General features: G+C 50.8%; 1 protein-coding gene and 1 long non-coding RNA gene across 3 annotated transcripts; one reads left to right on the plus strand and one right to left on the minus strand.

The window, feature by feature from the left end:
• The first annotated feature begins 133 nt into the window (after positions 1–133).
• On the plus strand, positions 134–6,337 carry LOC135281170 (uncharacterized). Of its 2 annotated transcripts, none has more exons than XR_010347906.1 (2): positions 134–730; positions 1,419–6,337. It is a non-coding gene; the product is annotated as an uncharacterized LOC135281170 (long non-coding RNA). The 2 variants fall into 2 exon arrangements; XR_010347905.1 differs by having other exon boundaries at positions 134–722.
• Positions 5,722–17,252, minus strand: ATP6V0C (ATPase H+ transporting V0 subunit c). Its single transcript, XM_064389795.1, has 3 exons — positions 16,660–17,252; positions 7,622–7,805; positions 5,722–6,555 (listed from the first exon to the last, which is right to left on the minus strand). The coding sequence occupies exons 1-3, from the start codon at positions 16,733–16,735 to the stop codon at positions 6,351–6,353; spliced, it is 465 nt and encodes a 154-aa protein (XP_064245865.1). The 5' UTR covers positions 16,736–17,252; the 3' UTR covers positions 5,722–6,350.
• Between the last annotated feature and the right edge of the window lie 1,832 nt (positions 17,253–19,084).

Here is a 19,084-nt window from a genome sequence, read left to right on the forward strand (position 1 = left end):
CGCGCCTGGTCACGTGAGCGCGCTCGGCACGTGCCGGGACTCCCCGCCCGCCCTGCGGCACGTGACCCGCCCCGCGGCACGTGACCCGCCCCGGAGAGCCGCCATCACGGGAAGGGCGCTGCCATCTTGAGAAGGTCGACGGCGGAAACCCTCCTCGTGAGACCCCATCCTGAACCCCCACAACGAAATCCCATTGTGAGACCCCATCCTGAACCCCCATAACGAAATCCCCTTGTGAGATTCCATCCTGAACCCCCATAATGAAATCCCATTGTGAGAGTCCATCCTGAACCCCCATAATGAAATCCCATTGTGAGAGTCCATCCTGAACCCCCATAATGAAATCCCATTGTGAGAGTCCATCCTGAACCCCCATAATGAAATCCCATTGTGAGAGTCCATCCTGAACCCTCCCCCGAGACCCCATCATGAGACCCCACTGTGAAGCCATGCTGACACCCCACCCATTGTGAGACTCCATCCTGGAATCCCCATCCCAGACTGCATTCTAAGACCTCATGCTGAGAATCCATCCAGAAACCCCCTCCTGAGATCCCCAGCCTGACACCTCCATCCCAAGACCCCCACTGTGACACCCTGGGCCCACTACCCCTGTGTACCCAAGGGAAGCTGACAAGGCATGGTTTCACCCAGCTGTTGTGGGCTCTGGCACTGCTCATGAATCTCTCCTAGGAAAGAAAAGTGATGGAGAATGCAATTGTGTACGAATGTAATATCCCTGTCTGGCCTGGAATTGGATTTTTATTAAGTTTTGAGCCATGCACATCATTCCATGATGTCAGTGCTTGTAGCTTGTAGCTACAAGCTTGTAGCGTGGAGCTACAAGCTGCTCCTGTTGTCAGCAGGATGCTGGGAAAGGGAACTGAAAGGGAGAGATGGGAGTGATGCTGCTTGAGGCTGGGAAGACAAAGTGCAGCACTGTTTTGGGAATTTGAGGCTAAGAATGGTTTCAGGCCACAGAGATGCTCCAAAAGCATCTGTTCTGGGGCCAGGCTGAGAGAGCTGGGGGAGTTCACCTGAAGAAGAGAAGGCTCTATGGAGCCCCTTCCAGGGCCTGAAGGGGGTCCAGGAGAGCTGGGGAGGAACTGTAGACAGAGGCATGGAGGGGCAGGACAAGGGGAATGGCTTCCCACTGCCAGAAGGCAGAGCTAGATGGGATATTGGGAAGTAATTCTTCCCTGTGAGGGTGCTGAGGCCCTGGCACAGACTGCCCCTGGATCCCTGGAAGTGTCCAAGGCCAGGTAGGATGGGGTTTGGAGCAACCTAGAATAGTGTAAAATGTCCCTGCCCATGGCAGGGGGTGAAACTGGATGAGCTGTAAGGTTTTCCTCATGAAATTATGTACATCTGGGACACCCAGCACTGTATTGCTGGGAATGATTTTTAGCTTCATACAGGTGGAGCTGAGGAGACCCCAAAATTAGAAGTTGAGAAGATGAATTCTAAAAACAGCTCTCAGCCCTTCTAATCTGTCTGTGAAGAAGAAAGGACCCATCCAAGCTGCTAAATCAAATTTGGATGTCAGAAGACATGTATAGCACCCAAACTGCCTGTGGCCAAAACAGGTCCCTTCCCCAGGAACACACAACTGACAGAGCTGTGACAGTAACGAGCTGGCAGTGGAAAAGATGCCAAGGTAAAGGTGCCAAATACTGACTGCAGAGATAGGAACACCCACCATAAACATCCTGCCTTGAGCCCACCTGGAGCAGTGATATAGCTTCTTCCCTGAGAACCCTTCAGCCACACAGATCCTCAGGCTGCCAGTCCCAAGCCTAGATCAGAGTGCTGAGACTGTCTGCACTGCTGGGAGAACTGAACAGCCTGTGCCAAGCGACAGGCATCTGCCCCTGGAGGCTACAGGTATATCATCCAGCCCAGCTTATGGCATGTTCTGCTACAGTCTTAATCCTTTGGATGTTCTCCTTTTATTTCTCAGCATTAAATTAGCCCTGTCTTGTATCACCAATACTGCACACCCCTCTAATAATAATTCCATATTTCTCTCCATTGCCCCAGTAACAGGCAGAAGGAATCACAGGCTGTAGTTTTGCTCACATTTTCTTTAGCAAACGTGTGGTTTTTTTCCTTCAGGTTGAGTTATTTTTAATCTGGCTCAATTCCCAAATTAGTTCGCTGCCTGGCAGCAAGAGCAGCTGTACCTGCACACTTGGGAGGAGCTGGGGAGCACATGGAGCAGCTGCAGGAGCGGGGCTGGGCCAGCACTGCTGCTGCATGAGGGGCTGTTGAAATATAGCCTTGTCTTCTGATTTTCACAAACATTCACAAAGATGTGTAAGAAATTGTCCCAAGGCACACAGGAGCCACGGAGGCTGCTTAGAACAAACTGCCAATCTTGGGAATATACATGATTTCCCAAGGTTTGTCCTTAGCCTACCTCATGCAGACAGCCATTAGGAGAGGGTGGCTGAATTCACTCTCTGCCAAAGGCAAAGGAAGAAAGCACAGATGTAACAGCACAGACAGGGCAGTTCAAAGTGCCAGAAAAGGCTCTGGAACTTACACAGACCCTGGTATCCCCTTGATGAATCCTGAAGATTCAAACCTGATCTCCTGTGGGGAGGGCAGCTTGTCCCTCAGCAAAAGGAAAATGGCAAAGACAAGCCACCAGTTCTCCAGGAGCTGCATCCTGGCCAGCTTGTGCTCTCAGGTCTGAGAGAGCTGTCAAGGGTCTGTAGGTCCCTAAATACTATAAGGTCAGGGCAGGATTTTTCCATGTGTGCTTTTGTGTTGTGACACAAGAACAAGCTTGGCTGAAAACCACTGATACAAATTGCAAAGCTGTGGCTCTCAGGAGTTCACTGAAGAAAAAAATAACAGCAATTATTAGCCTTAACAGGAAGAAAAATGGAGAAGCATTTTGGTACAAAATCAGTTGACCGTGAAACAGAAAATTCCCACTCCAGGGCAAGTGGCATTGCAAAGATGTGCTCTGGGTTTAATTTAATAATGTAAAGAGAAAAAGATGGTTAATAGCTATAAAACTAAGGCCAGAGGTTGCAAGTCCTGTACATCAAAGACAAGTAACTCTCACCTGAGCACAGTGATGGTTTGGACACTACAGATGTCTGGAAACAGCAGAATGCCCTACAATCAGTATCCTGTGGCCAGCCTGGGAAGGAAACTACTGAGAGCTGCAGTTATTAGCTCTACAGTTACTCTGTAATTGAAAACGGCAACTTCGTTTCTGGGATAAGTTTCTCTTAACAAGGTCTTCCTTATTTCCCCAAAGCTTATTTACTTTTCCAGGTTACTGTGCTTCTCTGCAAGCCAGATCTCCCCAGGAAAGCAAATCTCTGAGCAATCACAGATAAAATGCTGGTACTGAAAAATGCTTCTTCAACAGCAATTTAAAAAAAATTGCAGCCTTTGGAAAAAAAACAAAAAACAGTGTGAAAGGGTTAACAAAGAACAAGGTCAGCAGGCTCTGTGGAGGCACTGTCTGTGCTGGTAGCTCTGGCATTTGGTCCTGAACCTCCCTGAGCCTGCACCTGACTGCAGATGGCCCCGTCCCTGTGGTGCTGCTGCTGCAGAGGCCCCACTCCTCTCCTCTCCTCTCTGCAGGGCTGACTCACTGCAGCGCTCCCAGCCACGCACAGAACACAAAAGCACCATGGCTGTGCCAGCACAGCCACTCCCTTCCCCTCTTCCAAACTCACCACCGAGTCAATCCCTGCCAGATAGAACTGCCCTCTGAGCAGCCATGCTCCTGGCAGCAAAAAAATTTCAAAAATCCCAAGGGTCCCTTATATTGTTAATGCTGCGAGTCACTTGAGAAATGTGCTGATGCAATTGTACCAGCAAAGGATTTGAAATGGGAATTTTCAGCCGTGGGTCATCACAGAGGAGTCAGAGCATCACATGACATGGCTGAGGCACTACAGACTGTTAATTTGACTCTGGATGTATTTGCAGGTACTTGGCACAAAGTGATCCTCCACCAATCCATGCTCACCCCAGCTCTGTTCTTCTTGCATGGGTTTATATATTAATGACAAAGGCTTCATGTTCTAAGGCATGAAGCAAAATGCCATTGGAGATATTTTTCCTGCACTGGTTCTGCAAGTCCCTATCAACTGTCTCTGCATGATGTCACCAACCTACAAGGGACCTTAGGGTCCCTTGGAACAGGGGGCCTTTCAATTGCTTAATGCCCTTGGAGATGAGAGCACTTAGCTGCTCTCTCAAGTCAAGACTGGCAGTAGGGCCCCATTACAGAAGGTAGAACTGAATGTTAAGCAAGTTTGCAGCCCTGGGCAGGACCCTCTCCTATCCTTCCACACAATTTGACTTGCTAAATTAAATTCCTCTCACCAGAACTGCAAGCTGGATGCAGCATCCTCTGCAGAGCCTGGGTTTGGGATTCACCCCCCAGCTACAAGCTGTCACACTGCACCAGGAAGATCCCCTCTGCAGTGTGAGACAATTAACCTATAGATTTCATAAACATTTATGACCCCTGGAGAAAGCCTAATTCAGATGTTTAGTCTTCTTTTGCTGATGAATAACCAAAACCATTGAGATCAGAAATTTCTCCTTCTCCAGCCACTGCTTCAGCGGGCATGCAGGATTTTCCTTCAGTCAGCTTACACCTTTGTACAGCCCCATCTCACATTGCCATAAGGCAAAAGCACTGCCCAAGCAAAACCAGCCCAGCCCAGAGCCAGCCCACTGAGAGGTGACTGCATAGAGATCAGTGCTCTAGCAAACAGCAAAAAAAAGCCCATTCCTTTGTTAACAAGTACTGCTGAGCCTGACAGGACAACTGGCTCATAGCTACAGTCTCCTGAACGCCCAGAAGGTGCACACAGTGGCACCAGGCCTGGGCAATGCCCTTGCCAGGTTAGAAGCTCCAAACAACTTCAGTGAATTCCTTATGTTCTGGCCACAACACTTCATGGTACTCACACCACTTACTGGACGGGTACCTTGGTGAAACACAAATATGCATTTTCATTCCCAACCAGGTGAAACATCCCTCCAAATACATCAGCTTGGTTTGATGCCAAGGGCACTGCTAGCACCAGGTGTCTGAGTAGTAACATTCTGGCTTTAGCACTGAAAGGGTCCAACACATATTTCCCACATAAGCTCGGCAGTACTCAAAGTCCTCAGGCCAGAGGAGGCTGCTCCAGCACTCAGTAGCTGCAGCACCAAAATCTCCCAGCTCAAATGGTCCTGTGATTTAAGATAAAAATACAAGTTCTTGACTGAAGCCATTTTCTTGATGAGACTATTGTTGAGCTACTTCAGAGGCAATTACTATTCACAGTACAGCTTCCAAGCAGCTCAGCTTCTGCAGGGCCAGCACAAGGACAGGCTGCTTGTTTCCTGACAAGGCAGCTCCTCTCTTGGGCACAGGCTGCAGCCTGCATCCTCTCTCCCTGGCCCTTGGTGCAGGCTGCAGCTACCTGATCCCTGGTTACAGAGCACTGCACTGAGCCAGATGTGATCAGGGTGAGCACAGCCCTGCATCCCTGCTCACCACAAATATGGCCCATGGCAGCAGCTGGGAACCACACTGCCACGACCCAGGAGAAAGCAGAAGTCATGGCAGAGCTGGCAGCATCATTCTGGCATGCTACCCAGTGACTTCAGGAACCTGCCTGCCTCAAGAGACCTCACCCTCTTCCCAAAGGGGCAGCAACAGCTGGAAATCAGAGCCAGGGACGCATTACAGCAATGTAGTGAGGAAGTTTTATTTGGAAACATGGTAGAAGTTTGTAACCCAACACTGGGTGCACGACTGATGCCGGAGCATACGCAGTTACTATTGAAACACGGGAGTGTTTCAGACAATTGCTGTAATAAAACACAAAATTCTCATACTCCAATACCAGGACACTACAGCAATCTTTAGAATCAAAATTACATCCAAGGAATTCTCTGCACTTACAATTTACCCCACAGTGTAATCTACCTATATATAAGATTAATATATAGCATGGGAAATTGAAAATCCTTGCTCCATAGATGTATGAACATGTCAAGTCTTTTATAAATAAACATCCAGTGAAGAGAAAAAATTACATTTCTAGTTCATATTTATACATAAAATACTAACAGCAATGGGTGGAAAATTGCACATGGGCCACCCCAAGCCATGCAGCAGGCCTGGAGCAACCCTTCCAAGTTAATATTGAAGTACACACAGGACAGACAAGTCACTAACATATATTGCGCATTTACAAGAGATCAACTACCAAATTGGGACAACTGTACACATTGGAGAAACCATTTTCATTCTGGAGCTTTTTTTTTTTGTTAAACGTAGATTTGTTACATCTCTTTACATCATACTGCAACATTTACTTCGTGGAGAGGATAAGGGCAACAATGAGGCCATAGAGACCCAAGACTTCAGCGAAGATCAAAATGAGGATCATCCCCACAAATAACCTGGGCTGCTGTGCTGTGCCCCGGACACCCGCATCGCCCACGATGCCAATGGCAAAGCCAGCAGCCAGACCGCTGAGACCCACGCTCAAGCCAGCGCCCAGCTGAAGGAAGCTCCTGTGGGACAGAGATGGAAGAATTTCAGTGGCAAGGAACAGGACACCCAGCCTTAAGCCCCTACTTCTTTCAACAAGCTCCATGTGTCTCAAAGCAATGTTACTGACACCCCCAACTCTGATACTTAAAGATATGCAGCTGTGAAGGATATTCACCTGGTGTTCATGTATGGCTCATACATGAAACTGAGTTAGTGGGTTTATTTGGCCACCAGCAGGCTCAGTGTGCTGTCTGAACAGCATTTACTAGCACTTGCAGCAATGCCTGTCCCACAGTGCTTTGCAGCCTGTTAGCAGCTGCTCATCTCCAACCTTGAGCAACCTTATATACAGCCACAGCACATTCAGGTGTCTTGCACTGCAGGAGCTGGGTAGGAATGGTCTGGTTTTCCAAGAAGGAGAGCAGTCCTGTGGAGCAGTCCCTATCAGTGTCTGCTCACCTGGTAATTGCAAAGGACCGTTTGTATCTGGTGTTTTAGACCATGTCTTGTTAGGCTAAGCACACTGCTCATAGGTACAGCCTGTACAGCAACACAGATACCTGTCACACTTCAGCAGCATTGTTTAATTCCAACCACACTAGTCCCAACTGTTCTCAGAAGCAAAGGGCAGACTAAGTTTCAGACTGTAGCTGCTAGAGGCCCAATGTATAGCTCAAGGATTGACTTACCAAAGCAAAAGCAATATTAATTATTTATTTGACTTGCCCAGGCAACAGCAGATCTATTTAGACAGTTTTGGAAACACCTGCGCATCCAGGTCTAGAGTGTGGCATCATGACACAAGCTTTGCCTCCTATCCTAGTGCTGCCTGTACATGGCTTCTTTCAAGCCACAGCCCCACCACACGAGCAGCCCGATTGATCTGTGACAGCCAGTACAACCAACTCCACTGGGGCTGAGGCATCCGGCAGGACAGCTGGAATCCAGCCCATGCTCCTAAGCCTGGCCAAGCAGCATTTAGCACTGCCAGCCCTTCCAGGGGCCTTGAGCCAAAACCACCCACACACAGAGCATCAAACAGCAACAGGACAGTGGGAAACAGAACCGCCAGATGCAGCAACTTACTTGAATAGCGTGATTTCAGGTGAGAGGGCATTGGCAATGAGCACTGCCACTACAAGGCCGTAGATCGCTATAATACCCGCCATGACCACAGGGATGATGGACTTCATGATCAGCTCAGGCCTCATGACAGACATGGCTGCAATACCTGTGCCACTCTTTGCTGTTCCATACGCAGCTCCCAAGGCTGGAAGAGAAAAAAGAATGCATTACACACATCCCAAATAGCACTTCTTTCACAAGGCTGCAGTTAGAACAGCTAAGTCAGCACAAGGAAGGATTGTGCAAAACTAACATGGTCACATGACAGCCAGGAATACTCCCCTAAGGGATGAGGAAGTGACCTACCCACAGTCCTATTCCAAAGATGAATAAGAGGTGCTGTTCAAACACTACTGATAGCAGAACATCTTCCCAGGCCAGCTTCACAGCAGGGCACACCCCCAGCAGCCATCCATGCCTCTGCTTAGGGGCCAAAACCCAAAGTCCCAAGGGGAACTCCAGTGTTTGTGCCCTCCCAGAGGCCACACTGCAAGGCTCAGCAAAGCACATCTGTCTACCCCAGCAGAACACAGCTGAGAGCTGGGCCACATGAACAGATCTCCTTCATGGAGCCTGTTCTCCCACAAAACCAATTGGCCTATGCTTTGGCCCTAGAGTTAAATGCACCATTGCATCTTCATCAGACACACAGAGATAGAAACCAACTCAAATATTACTGCTCCACATCATTCATTGGAGAAAGGTTCTGGCACATGGAGAGTGCGACCTCACCTATGAAGGATTCTAGTCCAAACACTTGTCAATCCAACCACTGAAACCACAAAGAAGAGTTTGGCTTGCAGGTTATAGAGGACCACAACCACCTTACACCTAAGGTTTACTCATCATCTCTGTCAACACTTGAGCATGCAGAGACCTGCACAGGATGATGGACTTATCACCTGTACCTGAGACCTGCTGGAAGAGTCTAAAGCACTACCCCTAAGTAATTTCTGCCTTGAAAATTTTGTATTAGTCTCAAAGAAGCTTCCTCAAATACCTCATTCTCTGATTCTGCAGTACTTGAAAAGACACCTTTCCTTTCAGCCTTACTGGGGGGTACTCTGGGAACTCCACAGCTTCTTACTGTACTCACCATCATCCAGAGATGACATGCATGTCAACTGCCAGCCAAGAATAAGTGAAGCAGCAGAGATATGGAAGGGCAGGCAGTCTCCTTTTCTGACACCATCAAGACTGTCCTCAGAAGTCAATCCTATTTGGCAAGAAAATGTTCTTGCATCTGTTCTAAAATGCTGCTGGAGTGCACTTAAACCATGGGCATTTAAAGTCTTTGTACTGATCTGAGACATAATAGTTAAGCCTGCTCCACCCACAGAAAACTAAGGTTTCTCCAAGGGAGACCTGCTTGTTCCACAGAGAATTGTCACTGCCTTACACTGGTATTAAAGCATGAGATTGTGCACCTTGTCCTGAAGAGTTGCTGGGAGGTATATGGAGTTTAGATATGTGCTTCCCTGCTTCTCACTCAGCACTCCCATAAAGCCCATGTTTGGAGTAGTCATCATCCTGGCTTGGAACTAGAACTCCACACCATTTATATAAGCTGCACTAAGACAAGGTTCATTCTCAGAAGGAAGTTCAGTTTTAGTTACAAAAACCTGAAGGGAAAGTCTCATTAACTACCAATTTGTTCTGTGCTAGCAAAGCTCTCAAACCTTGACTGGCACCAAGTGGTGTAAAAGGCTATTTTGAGCTATTCAGAACTAGAAACAACTTAGGAAGCTTGAGCCAGGAGCAGGTTCTATCTGCAAATATAAGATGAACCTGGAAATTAGCACACGGACTTAATAAGCCATTTCAATGATGGCTCTGTTTAGGGTCTAGCCCTTAGGAAGTCTAGAAAGAAACCACTAACTTGGACTAGGAAACCTTTTTGTTGGATGAAGCACCTCCTGAGGGCCGGAACTAAGCCTGAATTCTGGTTTCACTGTCTACCCTAGGTATAGAATTTAGCAGAAACCACTTCTCCTGTCGGCAACATTTTACAAACCTCTCAAAAAATGCAGAAGCTTATGAAGGAAGTTAACTATTTAAAATTATATCAGTCATCACTTCCTCCAAGCATGAAGCTACTCGAGGGTGTTGCAATCAAGGCAGTGATGGTTTAGAGAACGTGATTTCATAACCCCACTTACAAGAAAGTCAGCTTGCTCAAGTTTTTGTGGAGGGGCAGTGCAGCATGAGTTTATCAGTCCCCAGTTAAAATCCCAGAAGAGGCCTTGATCTTATGCCTTGAACTTGTTTTAGACACAGTTTTAAAGAAAGCCTATGTTTACCAGTCTTCACATGACAGTCTTAGATGTCACTGAAACTGTACTGAACTTCCACTGGTGGGCACACAAAGCTTCAGAGCCTGGCACATCTGCTCCCAAGGAAGTCTTTACCACCACCCTAACCAAGAGACATCTCCAGCACCTTACAAGGCAGCTTTACTAGTCTAGCAAGTTTACTAGCAGCTTCATTAGCCTGGCAAGTTGTCCTTGCATCTTCAACATTATCTCAGTATTACACGCAAGGTGGCAAATACAATACCTGCTTCCCACCATGTCCCAGCCTCTAGTGGCACAGCCATTCAGTTCTGGGCTATGGACAACCTGGACAATGCTCCTCCACACCTACATCTCTACCTTGCAGCAGCTCTAAACAACTGAAGCACATATACTTCATATGCTACATTTAAATATCCCTGATTGATTGGAAGGATGCATTTTCTAGAATCTCAGTAAACAGGGTTTGAGGAGCTCTCTGTGGCAGACACTGGAAATGGGGCAAGAGCTGTACCTCTGCTACACACCAGGACTCTGGGTTTCTGTGTCAGCTCATCCAGCTCCCTCACCTCTAACATACAGACCAAACAAGCTCCAAACACTACCTTTAAAGAGTAGTGTTTGGAGCTTGCTTGGCCTGTATGTCAAAATATTTACCTGGCAGGTCGAAAAGCATTAATCTATCTAGTTCACCAGAGATGGAATCCATGCTGGTCTCTAACCAGGAATTGTGCCATTTAGAAGTTCAAAGGTGTTACAATACAGAGAAGTTGCAATGCACATCACTCAAGACCACGTACTCCCAGTAATCCTGTTTCAAAGGTTAACCCCCTTGTGGTATACTTGACTTACTCCTTGAACTCACAGCTCAGAGCCGATTTATGTACTGCTCCTGGGGGTAAAATGCCCTCCCTTCAGGGCTGAGGATGTTCTGCCTGGCACCTCACCATATCTGTCCCTTTAAAAGGGATAGCAGAGGCAGCAAGGCTGCGCAGCTCCCAGGACCAAGTATAAACTAGACAGACACTTACCAGATAGGCTGTAGTGTCAAAGACTAAAAGACTGGTCGTAGTCTTGCCACTGCCACAGCTTACCATAGGGCTCTGCCAGCATCCTCCTCTTCAGATCAAGGGCAGTCACAGCACCAGAAACAACCTTTTCCAGTTCCAGCAGGTGACTGTGCTCAATCAGGTCACACAGCAGGAAGAGTACCCTTGCAGTTAAATCAAATGCAAGTCACTCCCTTGATACAGAAAGAGGCTGTGAGGAGCCTTCCAAGCCAGGAGACCTAGTAGCACAGATCCAGTTTCACCAGTTGATACATTCAGACAGGCTCAGCCCAGGAACAGGCTCAGAACCAGCCACATACACTCCAGCAGCATTTGGGCCATTCAAAGCCAAGGATTCCTCCCATGTCCCACCATGGTGAGGCAGATTTTCACACTGCATGTGAGAGATTTCCAGAGCACCTGGCTTGGCACTAGAACTCCACACCATTTATACAAGCAGCACTGCTGCACTAAGACAAGGTTCATGCTCAGAAGGAAGTTCAGTTTTAGTCACAAAAACTTGAAGGGAAAAATCTCATTAACTACCAATTTGTTCTGTGCTGGCAAAGCTCTCGAACCACGTCAGATTTCCAATTAGGATACCACTGGTTACCATCACAGCAAGCATGAAGGACCATTTGGCATGAGCACTTACATCTGGAGCCTTTTAAAGCAAATCATTATCAAATGTGCTGCCCTCTGCAGTAGGTAGGCTTCCCTGGGAGCAGACAGGCACCAATTCAACAACATCTATTCATCCCCGAGCAGGCTGTTCCTAAAAGGCTGGAGAAATGTCAGAGGTGACATCCAGGTCAAGTACAGTCCTTGCTTCACCATACCAGAAACATGGACACTTCCAAAGAAACAGGCTGCTTCCCACAGGTTGGCCCTGCCCCCTCCCACCCCACCACATTCAACAGCTCCACCTCAGGTTACAGTAATGGATACTTCTGGAAAAATCCTGCTGCTCTGCCCAGATGCATCTGCACAGAAGAGACAAGCTTTGTTAGGGGAACTGTACTGGAGCCTATGCAAATTCCCATCACACTGGCTGAAGCCTCTTCCCCAATGAAAACCCAAAGAGTTAAGAACAAAGCTGCCCTACAGGAAGCTCTAAGCTCTGAACCCTTTAGTGAGGGTTCAGAACTGGGGATAACTTTTTGTTCTTCCATAACGTAATGAAAGGGTGTGGGTATTTCCACCAGGCCTGGCACTGTCAGCCTACAGCATTACCAAAAATTCTCCAAGACTGGCAGGCCTTTTAGTCTTGGGTCAGTACATCTGAGAACTTAAACCACCAGCTCCTGGAGACATTGCTGCAATAGTAGCAGTTCAAGGAAAACAAAGGATCTGCCAGTCAACTGAGCAAAAGCTGCTTCAACTGGCACTCTGGATTGTCTGACACAGCACACAGAGCTCTTTGATTTTTTTAAGTATGGTAAAGCACTTGTACCATGGAGCACAGACCTGTCCTTCTGCAAGCAGCCAAGTCCATCCAGACACTTGTTACGTATCTTTATCATCAAAGAGGCTCCCCTCAAAGATGACCCATTCCACAAACCAGGTGACCAGCGTATTCCAGGTACCGACTGGCAGAGCAGTGTGTTACACCACTTAGCAAGACCCCTTGCCAAGCAGCAGGTCCAGGGGAGCTTAGAACACTCAGCAGCACCCACAGCTCTGCTGCCCCATTGCTGTGGCATGGGACAGCCCATGTCCCCTGCCTGCACCCAGCAGACACTCCTGTGGCCAGCAGGAGCAGCCTGACCCAAAGCCTCGTGCTCACAAGATTCAGAGTCTGAAGGAAGTGAGTGCACCCAGTTATGCCTCAATGGAGAAGCACACACTGCTGTAAACCATTGCTTCAAGGAGTACCCAACAGCCTGGTCAGGCTGGGATGCTGTTCATTTTGCAACATCTGTGTGCAGCAGTCAGGCTCTGGAGATGGAAGAGGCCAGTTCTAGGAAGGAAAAAAGCTGACCAAGAGGTCCTGAGGCAGCTGTCATTCATGTCCACTGCTGCTCCCAGTGTTCCCACCACAGGGGAAGCACCTGCAGGCTGTGTAGTGACTCCAGGGTGACACAGGGATCCATCAGGAAGTCACAGTACAAACTGCAGCATAACTGCTTAAGCCATGTTCTGCAGAGCCAATGGTTTATACTGATGATCCATCTCATTCTCAGATGTTCCCAAGACTGGCATTTACTGAGAGGAAATGATGCTCTTGTTGAGATGCCTTCCCTCATTCTCAAGCTGTAAAAACATTGCCTACCTCACTTTTGTTACAGCACTTAGGTCTCAGCCATCCACTGCTTCACCTGCTGTAAAGGATAAAAGCTTAAGCTAATCTCTGCTGCAGACAGTCTGGTAGCTCACACACCTGCCCACATCATAAGCACCCTCATTTTGGAGCAGAAAACTACCTTGAGCTGAAATCCACCATTTCATTTTTACCGGCAAGCAGCTCTCCTGTTCCACCTCCCCACCTCTCAGCATTTTGGGAAGCAGAGGTGCCATTTGCCTTTGAGGATGCAAGCTGTTTATAGTCACGATGCCTTCCAGAATCAGACTGTGCAGGGCTGTCAGCTGCATCAAACTACATGTTCTGAGCCAGCTATTTCACCATGGAGGTCCCTTGAAAGCCAACCAACTGCTATGAGATCTAAAGCTCTAGTTTAAAACAAAAGTACTATTTCACTGCAGCAAAAATTAGAGGACACAGGACTAATTTAACACTGGCAGCTAAAGTTCCCTTTGTAGAGGAATATTCCAGCTGCTTGGCAGTGCAGCAGGTCTTGAAGGCACCAAATGCCCAGCTGGAGTTCAGGCCTAAGGACAACTCCTCTCATCATGGAGGGCAAAGTGGGCACTCTTGTGACAGCTTTGCACAGAGCACCAGCACACACAGAACCAGACAGCTCTGCCCAACAGCACACTTGCTCATTCTGGCGTGCTCAGATCACATGAAAAAGCAGCAATAATTTAATCACTCAACAGCACCTGACCCACCACATTTCATACATGGGAAAAAAGGAACTGCAGCAACGAGAACAAGTTGTAATCTGCAAATAACCAGAGAGGCTCAAAGATGGCCAAGGTCACAGCAGCCTGCTCTTGTCTCTTGCTGACCAGAACAAGTTCTGCTATCTATTTACCATCAGCAAGTAATGCTCACATAGCACACAGGACTGCTCCAAGACACTTGTTTTCACATCAAACTAGCCTGGACAGTACAGAACCTGAACATATTTACTAGAAACATGTCTTGGAACTACAAGGTCCACAAGAATGTGATCTTTAGATATAGCATGAGTCAAGCATGATTCACTGCACCAATTAACACTGATCCAGGACAATTTTAGAGTTTTAACTGCTTCTCCAGATTTAGTTCCTTACTTCAAAATCAGGGAGAGTTTAACAACTACCATCAGAACGCGCTGTGATGCAACGGGCCTGTTACAAAAGCTACACAACACTGCAAGTTTTAGTTTATCCTGTGTTGGCACCTCTGCCATATTGCCTTAAAAATACAAACTGCTTCACTGAACAGCCACATCTAAGAAACAATTTCCCATCAGCAGTATCTATAACCTGTTGTCCAGCACCTGAACACATCACTGGCCCTGGCAAGAGTACCTGCATGGCTCAGACCTGCTGCTATTGCAACATCATTGAGGTTGGGGTAGACCTCCGAGTTCACTGAATCCAGGACTACTTGACACAGATTCTGCATCAGGGACCTCTCACAAACTGGCTGCCACAGAACAGATGCCAAACCTTCATCAATACAGCTTATGCACTGACTTTGCATTCCCCTACTCAAACCTTCCCCTTGCAATCCCACAGCACCATGCTGTCATGCTGCAGCTTCTAGGAAAGGCTTCTCTGCTGGTTCAGACATGCCAGCACCACTCAAATTCCTGTTTAAGCGCTGACTCAAGCCCTCACTGATGTTTCAGCTGAAGCACACTGACACGTCACAAACATGGTGTCTAAAGCCATACAGCCATGTTCTTTTGCTTCCAAAATCCATTCTGCAAAAGGAAACCAGCAACTCCTTCCTTGGAAGGAAAGGTCACTATTTAAGACCATTTTGCAAAATGCAGTGAACTACTGACTATTTTTTCCCAGCAAGTAACTAGGTCTTAGTTTCTTTCTCCATTATCTTCAGTAGCCAAGGGGCAGGTAGGTCAGCAGCCCCAACTCTGGCTCCTACATCATTTTAACCATTGAGTTTTCAAGAAAATTTTTACCTGTCAAGTGTGCGTAAAATGTCTGAAATCCAAGATGGCAGGCCACTGACTGCCCTCAGCATGGGTATCTGCATCCCACCACCAGGTACAAACTAAACAAGACTAAATACACGTAACCAAGATTTTGTTTTATCAAAAATTAAAACCACAAACATGGCTGGTGTGAAGCCAGTCCATGGTGCCCACACCAGCATGGCTAGACAGCTTCCTCTCGAACACTAATTTTGATTCACTGTCTACTTGGCTCTTTGCATGATTTCATCTCCCACACGCATGAATCAAGAGCTGCTTCCCAAAATCCATCCTGCAGACCCAGCCACCATCCCAGAGGCCATATTAACACAATGAGATCCCAAGCACCTCAACAGCACTTACATAGCTTGAGCTACAACAAATTCAGTACTAGAAGGGAGCCAAAGACCAGTAAGTACGTTCACATCTGTGGTGACATGGCTAAGCCTTCAGAAGGGAAGGCCAGATTGGCTCCTAATTATTTTATTCCCAATTACTGTGACACCTGCATTTGGGAAAAAAAAACAGCTGAAGCCTTCCCCATGTTGGATCCCAAAGGGAACAGCAGGTCTGCACCCATCAGAGACCAGCAAACGCTGTGCGGGAACAGCCCTCACCTTCTGTATGTTTAACAAGGCTCTGAGAGACAATGCATTAAAGGACGGTCTTTCTGCTGTAACCCAGCATTTACGGCCCCTGTATCTGTGCTCCTGGAGTGGGGAGGGCAGTGCCGCAGGATGACCCAATTTACACCGCACTGAGCTCGCTGCCTGGAGACGCAGAGGGAGGGCCACGGAGCGGGGCTTCCCCCGTGCCCCGGCATCCCCGTTCCACGGGCACCTCGGGACCTGTCCACTGCCTGCGATGGCATCAACGTCTCTAAGGCGGCCTGCCCGCCAAATGAGCGCACGTTTATGTTTAATCCCGTTAAAAATCGGTCTTGCGTTATCCGGGGAATGGTTTAGACACCAACCACGTCCGATTTACAGTGGGAGAAGCGCCGCCGCCGCGGAGGCCGGGGCAGGCAGAGCCCCGGGGACTCGGCGGGCAGCCGGGGCGCGGCACCCCAGCACCACCGGGGGCAGCGGGGGAGCCCGGCCCGCGGCTGCCCGGAGGAACGGGGGGGGGGGCGGCCCGGGCGGCGCCGCCGCAGTCACGTGGCCGCGGGGGCTCCGCCGGCGGTGACGTCACCGGCAGGGACCCTCCGCTGCCCCGAGAGCCCGGATGGAGCGGGGGAGGGGGCGGCCCCAGGCCCGAGGAACCCCAGCCCCCGCCGCCGAGGGCGCCCCGCCGGGGCAGGGGAGGGACGGGGAAAAGAAGGCGCTGCCCCCACACCGCGCTCCCCCTCCTGCCCACCCTCTCCCCGGCCCCTCCCGTTGCCGGTCGGTGCTCACCGCTGAAGACCATGGCGGCCGAAGCGCCCATCACGGCGAAGAAGGAGGCGTACTCGGGGCTGCCGCCGGAGGACATGGCTGCGCGAGCCGGGCCGGGCCGAGGCGCCGCTAGAGTCGGAGCGCGAGAGGGCGGGGGAAAGGCGGAAAGCTCCGCCGCGGCGCCGGTCCTCGGGGGGCAGTGCTCGGGCACAAAATGGCGGAGGCGCGGCGGGAGCAGGCGCGGGGCGGGCGGCGGCGGGGCGCGGGCGCGGCAGCTCCGTCCCGGCACAGTGGCAGCGGCGCGCGCGCTGCGCCCTAAATACGGCCTCCGCAGGACAAAATGGCGGCGGCCCGCCCGTCACGTGATCGCCCCCACCGCCCCCGCCCGCCCCGCCCCTGGCGCACACCACGCGCGCGGTAAGGGGGGACGCCCGCTCGCTCGCTTCTCACGCCTTCTCCCCGCGCCCCGATCCCGCTCTCGCGGCGGGGCCGCCGGCGGTGCCAGCGGCATCCCGGCTCCTCCGTGCGCCCCCGGGTCGCAGCGGCGGCGCTTGGCTGCGCCGGCAGCCCGGCTCTGATGCCCTCCCCGCGCTCCCCCCTCCGCGCCGCCTGGTTGAGCCCGTCCTGCCCGGCGGCCGCGGTCCGCCGAGCGTGATTCAGCTCTCATTAGCATAAGGGGCGTGTCCTGCCGCGGCCCCGCCCACGCGGCGGCGGCCTGGCCTCGGGCCGGCGGTGTTCGTGTCGTGTCCGTGTGTCCTGTCCCCGTCCTGGCTGTGTGTCGTGTCGTGTCCCTGCAGCACCGCCCGGGCCGTGTCCCCTATCCTGACCCCAGGACGCGGCTTCTGCCGGGTATCCCCGTCGCCATGTGCCGTGTCCCGTATCCCGTGTGCCGTGCCCCTCCGCAGCACGTCCCGTGTGCCGGGTGCCGCCTGCCCTGTGCCTTGCCTGCATGCTGTGCCCCCTTTCCTGTCGGCCCTGTGGCCTGAGCTGCGGTGCCCTGTTGGGAGCTTCCCACGAGGCACCGCCTGTGCCCGTGGGCCCTGCTGGCTCGGGGTCCCCTCTGGGGCCTTCCAGCCCCTGCACTCCACATCCTCGCGGGTCCAGTACCATCTGTTGGAGTCCTGCTCCCCTCCCATCCATCGATCCTGCTCCCTTGGATGTGACAACCAGCCCCTGGCCCATCCTTTTCCCTGGGCTGGATGGTATCATCCCTCTGTAGGCTCTGCCACCTGCTCTCTCCTGCAGGCACTCCCCTGAGCCAAACCCATCCCAAAATATCCGGGGGGATGCTCCTATAGTCCGTCCTGGAAGGGTGACTCATGGCATTCTGTTACCCAGGATTTGGGGGGTCATTAACAGTTCCTGCTGCCACAAACCTGGCTGAGCTTTCCATGTCCCAAAACACCAGGTCTCTTAATTACTCAAGGGCCACCTGTCCTTTCTCCTGTGTTGCCACTTTTATGGCCACCTCAGCCTTGTTAGAGCCCACAGGGGAGCTGAGGACAGGATTTACTTCGGCAAATTCCTTGCTGCTGCTTGAGCATTGGCACTTCAGTGGGCAGAGGTTGCTGGCATGTGCTGGGGACTGGCAGCAGGGCATGCTGGCTCTGAGAGGGATGCTGTCGTGGCAGACTGTCACCAGGTCTTCATGGGGACATCCAGCACATGGCCCATGGCAGAGGTTGGCTGGAGGCACAGAGAGGAGCAGTGGGCTGGGGGTCAGAGCCACAGAGGCTGACCCTGTCCTGAGCCCTGGCAGAGGTGGGTGCAATGGCTGCATGTCCCATGTGGGGAGCACACTGCCACTGTCACCACCACCACTGCCACCAGCATCCCCACTGCCACCACCATAACTGCCACCGGCAGCACTCCCCCCCACTGTTGCTTTTCCACACTGGGACATGTTTTTTTTCAGTGTGGTCATTGTTGTCATTGCTCTGCACTGGTGGCTGTCACTGCTAGCAGTGTTTCCAGCAGCTTCAATTAACCTTTCACTGTCACAGGACAATCCCTGCCTCTAGGGTCCAGAGCAGTTGGTCACTGTGTGAATTTCTCACCGCCAGGCCGCTGGCAGCATCAGCAGTTTATTCACCAGATTTGGGCTGGTGAGGGGAGATGGGGCCTGGCCTGTGGCGCCTCATCCCACCCTGGTGCTCAGCTCTGTGCCCTCCTGGTGCTCACCTGGGCTGGGTCTGGCCGTGCTGCCACCAGTCCTCACCTCATCTGTCCCAACGCCGTGCCCAGCCTGGCTGCAGTGAGGGGACCCTGCAAGGTGCAGAGCCCAGACCGAGAGTGGCATGAGCATCCTGGCTGGCAGGGATGAGCCCAGAGATATGCCCCATGGAATTCACCTGTGGCTGATGGGTGCTGTCGTGTTGTTGGGCGCAAGCTTCAAAGCCCCAAGGACACCAACAGACTGGAGCGACACCAGCAGCAATATTTGGAG

This window comes from Passer domesticus, chromosome 15 (assembly GCF_036417665.1).
Source record: "Passer domesticus isolate bPasDom1 chromosome 15, bPasDom1.hap1, whole genome shotgun sequence".
In the NCBI taxonomy this organism is placed as follows: domain Eukaryota; kingdom Metazoa; phylum Chordata; class Aves; order Passeriformes; family Passeridae; genus Passer; species Passer domesticus.

Bases quoted from the DNA above. Each gene is read 5' to 3' on its own strand.
- ATP6V0C (XM_064389795.1), bottom strand. From the start codon at position 16,735: ATGTCCTCCGGCGGCAGCCCCGAGTACGCCTCCTTCTTCGCCGTGATG. The intron at 7,806-16,659 runs GTGAGCACCGAC...TTTCTCTTCCAG, and splicing joins GGCCGCCATGGTCTTCAGCG to CCTTGGGAGCTGCGTATGGA. The intron at 6,556-7,621 runs GTAAGTTGCTGC...TCTGTCCCACAG, and splicing joins CCTGAAATCACGCTATTCAA to GAGCTTCCTTCAGCTGGGCG.